The sequence below is a fragment of the Elaeis guineensis genome, chromosome 3, assembly GCF_000442705.2.
Source record: "Elaeis guineensis isolate ETL-2024a chromosome 3, EG11, whole genome shotgun sequence".
Lineage (NCBI taxonomy): Eukaryota > Viridiplantae > Streptophyta > Magnoliopsida > Arecales > Arecaceae > Elaeis > Elaeis guineensis.
The window spans coordinates 19,780,236-19,790,684 of NC_025995.2; the positions used below are offsets into that span (position 1 = coordinate 19,780,236).

At 37.2% G+C, this 10,449-nt stretch overlaps 1 protein-coding gene across 1 annotated transcript; it reads right to left on the reverse strand.

Annotated features, from left to right (window-relative positions):
* Positions 1-2,594: 2,594 nt before the first annotated feature.
* LOC140856062 (uncharacterized) lies at positions 2,595-3,739 on the reverse strand. Its single transcript, XM_073253238.1, has 4 exons — positions 3,489-3,739; positions 3,346-3,402; positions 3,143-3,263; positions 2,595-2,941 (listed from the first exon to the last, which is right to left on the reverse strand). The coding sequence occupies exons 1-4, from the start codon at positions 3,561-3,563 to the stop codon at positions 2,787-2,789; spliced, it is 408 nt and encodes a 135-aa protein (XP_073109339.1). The 5' UTR covers positions 3,564-3,739; the 3' UTR covers positions 2,595-2,786.
* Between the last annotated feature and the right edge of the window lie 6,710 nt (positions 3,740-10,449).

Here is a 10,449-nt window from a genome sequence, read left to right on the forward strand (position 1 = left end):
ATTTCATGAAGAAGCATATTAGTATCTCATATTCATGCTTAGATTTTTCTAAAACTACCTTATACCTAAAATCTTTAGATGTCACATGTATTCACACGTGCATTATATCGCATAAAACAACAAACTAACAGCTTCAACGACTCTGGTATTGGGCTAGCTCAATGGGATGGAGTAATGCAGTGATTGGAGTCTGGATTAGTACAATAAGGTTTGGCAGGGTTGGATCTTGTTTAGCCCACTAACTAACCCGGGGTTTTGCCATAGGCGAAATTCTTACTGCACCATGTATGGTGCAGAATGAGCTGCACCGCATGCGGTGATTGACGTGCATGGAGCCCCTCCTCTTGTGCGTGATCTAATCACCAGGTGTGGTGCACAAAGAATTGCTCTTTGCCATAGTCAAACACACACCAGATTCGCAGGACAGAGCAAGTTTATTACAGCCCGGCCCCCCATTCTGCTCAAAAGCAGTTTGGGCCGTTGGTGCAGTGCAGCCTCTTAGGATCATCCAGATCTCATATCCGATCTAGGGAAATTCTTTGTGCACTGTCTGCGGTATAGAAAATCTGATGCAAAGTATACTGCTTCATCCTATTAGATCATGTAGCCACCACTTTTCAATGTATATTTAATATCCATTTAATGCCCGTAATTCTAATTTTTCGTTTGAAATTTTAAATGACGAAAATATCTCTTCTCTTCCAAAAAAATTATGACATTCTGTGCCGATATTATGGTATCTTGAGTTGAAATTATGACTTTCTGCACATGATGTCATAATTTTTTTACAGGACGTCATAAAAAGTGAAGGACATTTTTGTCATTAAAAAATTTGAATGATGAAAATATCCTTTCCTTTTTATGACATAATGTGAAAAAATTATAATATTCTGTGTAGAAAATCATAATTTCAACTCAGGATGCCATAATATCATTACAGGATGTCAAAATTTTTTCGGAAGAAAAGAAGTATTTTCGTCATTTAAAATTTCAAATGAAAAAATATAACTGTGGATATGAAATGTGCGTTGGAAAGCGATGACTATGCGGTCCAATAGAGCGAAGCGGTGCACTCTATGCCAGATTTTTTACGTCGTGGGCGGTGTACAAAGAATTTCTCATTCGATCTGAGCCTCATTTTTTTAGGACCAACCATGATCTACCGGCCCAAACATCACACAGAATAACTTGGCAAAACAATTAGGACCTCCTCAATTCATTCAGAGATGTGGACGACAGTGCTCGCTGAGCATACGCACGGGCCGAGCGTTGCATTCCGAATAAACTAAGCAGTGATCAGTAGCAACACTCACATAACAAATAAGGATTGGGCTTATAAGCTTTAGGCTAGATAAGGCTACATTGCTGCATGGTTATCAAGCTCAGATAGATGATGTGTAGGTCAATTTAGTTCATCATAACTAAGATCAGCACATAGATGGCATGAACTAGTTAATCCTAACCAACTTATATATGAGACCAGAATAAGATCACTACAAGAAAATATGAATTTCCCGACATTTTTTTGCCGACGCTTTCGGAAAGCGTCGGCAGGTTGCGCTGACCAGCCGACGCTTTTAAAAAGCGTCGTTTCTTAACGACGCTTTTAAGCGTCGTAATTTTGAAACTGTCAACGCCGACGCTTTTAGAAAAAGCGTCGTTAAATAAGGATCTTTAACGACGCTTTTTAGCGTCGTTAGGTTCGTTTAACACCCCGACCTTTCGTGCCCTAATCCATCTACTGCCGCCCCTTTCCACCCGACCCCATCTCCGCCGACCCCATCTCCGCCGCTAGCAGCGCAGCCGCCGTCCCCCTTTTCCTGTCGCCGACGATCGCCGGCGCCGACTTCTCCTCTCGTTTTTTCCTCACCGCTGCTCGATCCCGTCTACGATCGTTCGATCCCGTCTCCGATCCCTCTAAGGCTGTCCTTTCCGCTTCTCGAGCTCTTCCTCTTGCCGGCACCGGTGCTTTCTCGTCTCTCCGAGGTTTGATCTCTTCTTCCCTTCGATTTTTTTCTCTCTCATGTCTAGTCTCACCCCTTGACCGGAACCCTAACCCTAATTTACTTGTTTCTTGGTCGGCTGTCATCACTACCCGAAGGTCTCCAACAACGACTCCCCGGCCTTCAGCGTCTGAGAATTGAGGTACTTTTCTGCATTACCTCTCCCATGCCTACTTTTCCATGAACTGGTAGTGATTGACGAGTTTGGATTAATTTTACCGGTGATGAAGCTTGTGTGGTTGAATGTATCCTTTGGCTGAAGATTTGTACGATTGCTTTGATGGATTTTGGTTTGGCTTTGTATCCTTTGGGCCCCTTGTATCGTGTTGCTTTTATGTATTAGGCTTTATGCATCCATTACCGTAAGTTTGGCCGACTGTATTATGATGGATTTCTTCTTTGATGTGGTTTGAAGAATCTGATGTTGAGTGCGCCTGTAGAGGAAGTTTTCTGATAAATGCTGTGTTTGAGGAAACAAGGAAGAGAGTTTTCTGATAAATGCTTTGTTTGAGGAAACAACGAAGACAGTGCACACACACAAAAAAAAAAAAAAAAATTGTTATGTCTACCATGAGACTGTAGAAATGTTTGATTAACACCATTTTATTTCTCTTGTCCAAATGGATTATGATTATGAACAACATAAGCAAATGAAGGACAGGATGCCAATTTTCATCAAGGGAAAACAAAAAGGTCACAAAAATAATTAACTATTCTAGGTGTATTTTCATGCTTAGAATTTATATACAAAAAACTTGATGCATGAGTAGGTCCAAGTCACATTCAGTTCCCATCATCTCGTTGGCTGCTATCGTCAGAAAGAACCCTAGGCTCTACCTCCGTTAGATTTTCTGCTTCTCTATTAATGTCATCATTTCCATTGTCATACACTTGGGAACTTACCACATGACCACTTAAATCCTTGTGTTTTAAATTGCCTGTTATAAAGAAGATGGTTAGACACAAGGTAAGATTCAGTGTACATGACCACCTATTCTGATGCTGAGTCGATAATATGGAAGGACTGTGATGAGCATGAACACACACCAACAAAAATGCTTAAATGTGTCATATGAGGAGACAGGATGATAGTGGAAATGAAACAGAAAGTGCCTATGTCCATATGATTATGAACCTACCCATCCAAAAACTGCACCCACTTGAGGTATTGTGTAACAAAGCCTTGACATGGAACACAAAGCGCTCCAAAGACCTCTTAGTAGCAGGAACATTGCGTGTGACCATTGTCCGTTTTGACCCCTTAGCGAAATAATGATATTCCAGTGAAGACGGAGAGATACTGATCTGTCAAAGACAGCTAGTTGCATAAATAAAATCATACCTTGGCCTCAGAACACAAGGTCTGTATAATTCTTGTTGCCTTTTGAAGCTCTCTGACCTGCAACACATTATTAAGGCGAGAAAAGAGTATGATATGAAGATGATTTGACATTGTCAACTAGTGGGAAGCAAGATGCATCTTACCGTTTGAATTATAATGTCATTGTGTTCTTGGAAATGGTCATGTAAGAAGTCAAATGCTGGAGAAATATTCATCATTCAGTGTCCTACCATCAATCATTTGAAAACTGTTAGGATTTGGATTGTAGCTTTAAGAAATATATCAACAAACTTGCCTCCATACTTGACTGCCATAGCATGCACAGCTACCTGCATTCCACAGCATAGTAGATAGACAGTATTTTTTGCACAACATTTCTTTTATTATTTGTAAAGAAGTTATCTGAAAACTATACATTCTTTCACAGGTGACAAAAATATAGATTAGAACCTTCTGATGCGTGCTCTCAAATTTTATTAATTAATTAATTGCTTCCGTAGCGTAGAAAATTGATCTATCATGTTATGATAATAATTTCTATGCAAATGCACAGACAATGAACCTGGTATATTGTCCCTAGTATTTTCAGGTACTAGAAAAATTGCATTCCATAGAAACGTAGACCCGTCTTTTGATTAATGTACATATTCTATTGTATCCGTATATTTATTTATTTTTGTACGGATAAAAGAATTATGTACATTGATCAATTGATTGTCCAGTATGGACAGTTTGGAAAATGTGAGTAATTCTAAAGGTCATTACCATAATCAAATGGTATGCTGAGGGTTCGGAAAAAATTTCGGATGGTATTTTCTTTTTGTTCTTCCTATACGGAAGAACTAAGGAGAAATGCTGCCGAAATTTTTTTCGACTCTTGTTGCATATCATTTGATTTTTGTAATTGATCTATAGAATTAATGCATTTTCTGAATGGGATAGGACCTTCTTTACCTATTAGTTGATGATAGCAAGCATTTACTATGTAAACTTTATGTAGTTATTATTTTTTTGGATTTTATGAAATGACTGATATTTTTTACTCATTGCATTAATATAGATTGTATAATTTTTTTTTATTTTTAGATAAATTGCAAGTTCGATCAGTTTTATCCTACAATGGACAAAAGTTGGATAAATAAACCAAGGAATAGTAAAGAATATTTAGATGGAGTTCATGACTTCATTAAATTTGGTATGGAGAAAAGTAGTTTGAATGGAAAGATTTTATGTCCATGTCGAAAATGTGTAAATAGTTCTTCTTTAGATCCACAAAATGTTGAAGAACATTTAGTATGGAATGGTTTTTTAAGAGGTTATACCGACTGAATTTTTCATGGAGAATCTATGTTGCCATCATCATGTAACCAACCCCTGACTCATTGCGGATCCACTAGCCTAGAAGACAATTCTGCAAGAGATGATGATATAAGGGGTTTGATCACAGATGCTTTTGGATTTGATGTTCAAAATTTAGGAGAATCCAGTAGTATACAAGAAATAGTTGGGATGTTTGATGGATGTACGCATACGGAACGTATGCATGTTGAGGAGCCCATACATACATCTAATGATGAGACAGCTCGTTATCACACCTTAATGAAAGATGCAGACGAAGAATTATATCCGGGTTGTACAAAATTTTCTAAGATTTCTTTTCTTGTTCATTTATTTCATATCAAATATTTGAATGGATGGTCTGGAAAGAGTTTTACCATGCTGCTCAAGTTATTAAAGGATGCATTTCCAGAAAGCACTCGTTTACCACCATCGTATTATGAAGCTAAGAAAGTAGTAAAAGAATTGGATCTTGGATACGAAAAGATTCATAGTTGTCCGAAAGATTGTATGTTATATCGGAGTGAAAACGCTAATCAAGAGTCATGCAATGTATGTGGATCTTCAAGATGGATAACACAAAAAGAAGATCGAGATGATGTACTGAATGAATTGGATGCAACGCGGAGTAAAAAGAAACCGGCCAAGGTATTGCGTTACTTTCCTCTTATACCTAGATTGAAAAGGATTTATGCATCATCAAAAACAGCTTCATCAATGAGATGGCATCATGAAGGACGTACAAAGGATGGAATGTTGAGACATCCAGCAGATAGTCTTCAATGGAAAGCATTTGATGATAGACATCCTGATTTTGCCTCTGATGTTCGCAGTGTTAGGTTTGGCTTAGCTTCTGATGGCTTCAATCCATTTCGGACCCTGAGTTCTACCTACAGCACTTGGCCAGTCGTTTTGATACCTTACAATTTGCCACCGTGGATGTGCATGAAACAATCATCACTTATCTTGTCAATGGTTATTCCAGGAGATAAGGGTCCAGGCAATGATATTGATATTTTTCTACAGCCTTTGATAGAGGAATTGAAACAGTTGTGGGAGGGTGTTGATGCATTTGATGCTTCCAACGGCCAAACATTTAAACTACGGGCAGCATTGTTATGGACTATTAATGATTTTCCAGCATATGCCAATTTATCTGGCTGGAGTACAAAGGGACGGGTCGCATGTCCTTGTTGTGGAGATTCAACACATTCAATTTGGTTAAAATATGGAGGTAAATTTTGTTACATGGACATCGTCGATGGTTGGAAGCAAATCATCCGTTTCGATTTCAGAAAGATTTGTTTGATGGTACTATAGAATTGGGATGTGCCCCTATTCCACCTTCTGGAACTGATGTTCATAGACAAATGGATGGCATGAATTATAGCTATGGTAAGCACTCAAAGTCCTCTAAAAAAAGAGGAAGGGATGATGTTGAACGCTCAGTGCACGAAGGGTTACCAGAGGAAGTCAGTATCAGTACTATAGATGCAGAGTTATTTCAAGATCCAGACAATTATTTCGAGGATGAAAATGAGGAAGACACACAGATAGCATCTACACAACAGCCAAGTAAATATTTATGAAAAAAATGAAGTATCTTTTTGACTTACCTTATTGGAAACATAATCTTATTCGGCACAATCTTGATGTCATGCATATAGAGAAGAATGTTTGCGATAATTTACTTGGAACATTTTTAAACCTTGATGGAAAGAGCAAAGATAACATGAAGGCACGTCTTGATTTAAAAGAAATGGGTATCCGACAGGAACTTCATCCTAAAATGCTTGCTAATGATAGAATTTATGTGCCTCCTGCATGTTACACAATGTCTGCTCGAGAAAGGATAATTTTTTGGGAGTTTTGAAAAGTATCAAAGTACCCGATGGATATGCATCGAATATTTCACGATGTTGCATCTAAAAGATCGAAAACTTTCAAATCTTAAAAGTCATGATGGTCACATATTGATGCAAGATATTTTTCCAATAGCTTTAAGATCGTCATTGCCGAAACAAGTTGTTACAATTGTACTTCGATTATCGTCATTCTTTAAGGCATTATGTTCCAAAGTTATTGATCCTCGAGAACTTGATCAGTTAGAATCGGATATTGCAATTACACTTTGCCAGATGGAAAAGATTTTTCCTCCTGGATTTTTTACTATTATGGTACATCTGCTCGTTCACCTAGCTTCAGAAGTTAAAGTTGGTGGATCGGTACATTATAGATGGATGTATCCTATTGAGAGGTATTATTACAAACCTTAAATCTTTTGATAATTTTATTAGAAACAACAGCATACTGATATTTTAATAAATATTTAATTCTTGAAGGTATCTTGTGCGTCTTAAAGATTATGTGCGAAATAGAGCCTATCCCGAAGGCTCGATTGCTGAAGCATATATTGCGGATGAATGTTTGACATTTTGTTCAAGATATCTTCAAGGTGTAGAGACTATTTTTAGTCGACCTCAACGGCATAATGACTTTGTGGAGAATGCAGAACTGTATAAGTTCTTAACTGCTGAAAAATTTTGGGAAGAGGTGAAGGTATTGTACTTGATCAAAAATCCTTAGCACAAGCACATCGTTATGTGTTACTTCATAGTGACATAATATCTGACCATCGCAGGTTAGTATATTTAAGGAATGACATCAAAATTTAAATTTTATATTAGATATAATGTTCTAAATGATATATTTATATTTTATGCAGTGAATTTTTAATTTATCAGAGACGAGCCAATCATAACATTCGTCCTAATGCAAGGATTGAACAGCGATGGTTGGTCGAGTTATTCCCTATGTGGCTTTCGAATCAGGTGTGATTTATATTTAATTATTGGATATATTAATTTTGATACATATTTAATATCAGATAACTCAACTGCACTTCGTCATATCATTTTTGTTAGGTATCAAAGATGATGGAGAAAATAATTCAGATGAACTAATAGCTCTTGCTCGAGGACCTAAAAGATTGTGAATAGATATAATGGTTTCATATAATTAATGGCTTTAAATTTCATACTAGAGAACGGAGAAATTTAGAAAAACACAGAATAGCGGTGTTATGGTGGAAGCGGATGGAAAATCCTATTATGGTGCACTTAAAGATATCTATGAGTTGGATTATTATGGAAAATTTAAAGTAGTACTGTTTAGATGTGATTGGATAGACATAAACTCACCAAGGGGTTTGAAACAAGATGCAAATGGATTTACACTTGTAAATTTTTCAAGGTTGATACACACTGGTGTGTTATTGAAGGATGACCCATTCATTTTTTCATCTCAAGCTCGTCAAGTATTTTATGTACAAGACAAAAGATAAAGATTGGTTTACTGTCATCAAAACAAAACCTAGAGACTTATATGATATGGGAAACCAAGTGGAGGATGATGACGATGACACTTATACACAATGTATGCCCTACAATTTTGTGCCAGCTGATGATTTAAATGCTACGACGACGTTGGTTAGAACAGAATTCGAAGAAAACACTACTGCTTGATTGTTACTGGTAATAATTATTTATGATGTATATATTTTGCATTAATTATTGTGTTATTTTACTCCATATATTAACTGATTCTACCTTTTATTTATATAAATGCTAGGTGACATCATGCGTCGCAGGGGACGATATGCTGGTGTGCAGTTCAGTTTTCACAGACAGAGGCCGGTACGTCTTCTTCAGCACAGCAGCCTGAGGCCAGTTCAGCTGCACAGCATTCTGAGCCCTGTCCTTCATCATCAGCACAGCACGATCCTCCTGTTCATCAGCAGATGATGAGATACACGTGCAGGGTATATATTGTCTTTCATGTAATTTTTTTTTATTTCATTTTATAATATTTATGATATAGTTACTTTTATGTATTTTTTGCAGACGGATCCGGGAGAGTACGCCCCAGACGCGGACCCACAGTAGTACGAGATGTGTGGCAGATGCGTGAGGGCGAGAGGATTGTTGTGGAGTGCAATCAGCTAGGTCAGCCAATTAAGAAAGCTGCCTGCTTATTGACTTCATTTTTGGGGACTGTTGCTCGGAGGCCTCAGCTATGTCCGTTGGGCTATGCAAAATGGAATGACATGCTTCCAACGTACAAAGTTGAGCTCCTCCGAGTTATAGAGGTAATGAATTGATGTTCATACTGTATATTAATTGTTAATTATTTATATAATTTATTTCATTTAACTTTTTTTTTTATAGAGCAAGTTTGTTCTCCCTCCATCCACTCATGATTTTGTAATGAAGTCTCTCAACCGCAAAAAGAATAGAGCACAATTGAAGAAGGACTATATGAGACAGGGTATGACAGAGGAGGAGGTTGCTAGGAATTGTCCTCCTGATGTACCCCCTCATCATGGATGGAGTTGGTTCATTATTGGTTCTCCGAGAGGGCACAGGTATATTATCTGTTTATTATCTTTTTTTCCTAAATATTTTATAAAAATATTGATTTTTATTATATATTATATATACAAGTTCTTTACTTTATTTTACAGACTTATTCTGCTATTGGTAGAGCTGCACGAGCAGCTCAGTCTGTTCCTCATACATCGGGGTCGAAGAGTTATGCACGACTCCGACAGGAGTTTGTATGTTCTTAAACTTTCATAATTAACTTTTAATTTTTATGTTGAAATATTTATATAACTAATATCATTATGTATCGTGGACCATGTCTGTATCATGATACTCATATATTTTTTAAATTATTATAACTGTTTGCTTAAAATTGAAATTATTTGTGTAGGAGGATGAGCATGGGAGGAACCCGGACAAGTGGAGTTTTACCGGATGACTCATACTCATCAGGATGGTACTTTTGTTCGAGATGAGTCGAGAGATTTATATGTACGGCATTATTAATATATATTTTTTGCAATGATTTAAATTTAATTTTGTTAGCTATTAATGTATAACTCTTGTTTTCAAAAAAATACAGGAGAGGGCTACATCTCTCATTGCGGAGCGTGACGACGAGTCCGCAGCATCTACGCAGCAGAGCCGTATCGAGGCCGAGGTGTTCACAGAGTTGATGGGACCAGAGCGCTACGGCCGAGTGAGGGGTTATGGAGTAGGAGTCACCCCCACTCAGTTATCTGAGGTTAGTAGATATACGCAGCATGCTGCAGCAGATGCTCAGGATTCACGCGTTCGCAGACTCGAGGCGGAGATACAGGAGATTAGACAGAGTCGTGCCGCTGAGATAGGAGATGCGAGAGCCGTGCCGAGATGCAGGCCATGAGGGACAGATTGATCGCCTTACATCTTTATTAGAGATGTATGGTTCATCTCAGGTAAACACATAATATTAAATATATATTTTTATATTAATTTAATATTATATTTATAGATATGCAAATCATGCTTTTGATATGTTTTTGTAGGCTCCTGGCATATCAGGCACCCGTCGAGATAGCGGCACGTCACGTGGAGACAACGACGACCATCCGCCTGCAGATTGATATTATTTTATTTTTGTATATTTTTATATTTTTTATATTACTCTTGATTGTAATGGACGATTAGTACTTTATTTTTATTTATATAAAATATTATCTTTTGGTTTGGTTAAATTTTCTATTTAAGTTTGCTTTTGATGTGAATGGTGTGATTGTACAGGTGTGAATGAATGTGATTGTACATTTATGTTGTATATTGAATAATTGATTATTTCGTACAGGAATGTATGTATGTATTTTTTTTTTTTTAGATAATACCTTATTTTTTTTTCTTAAAACCT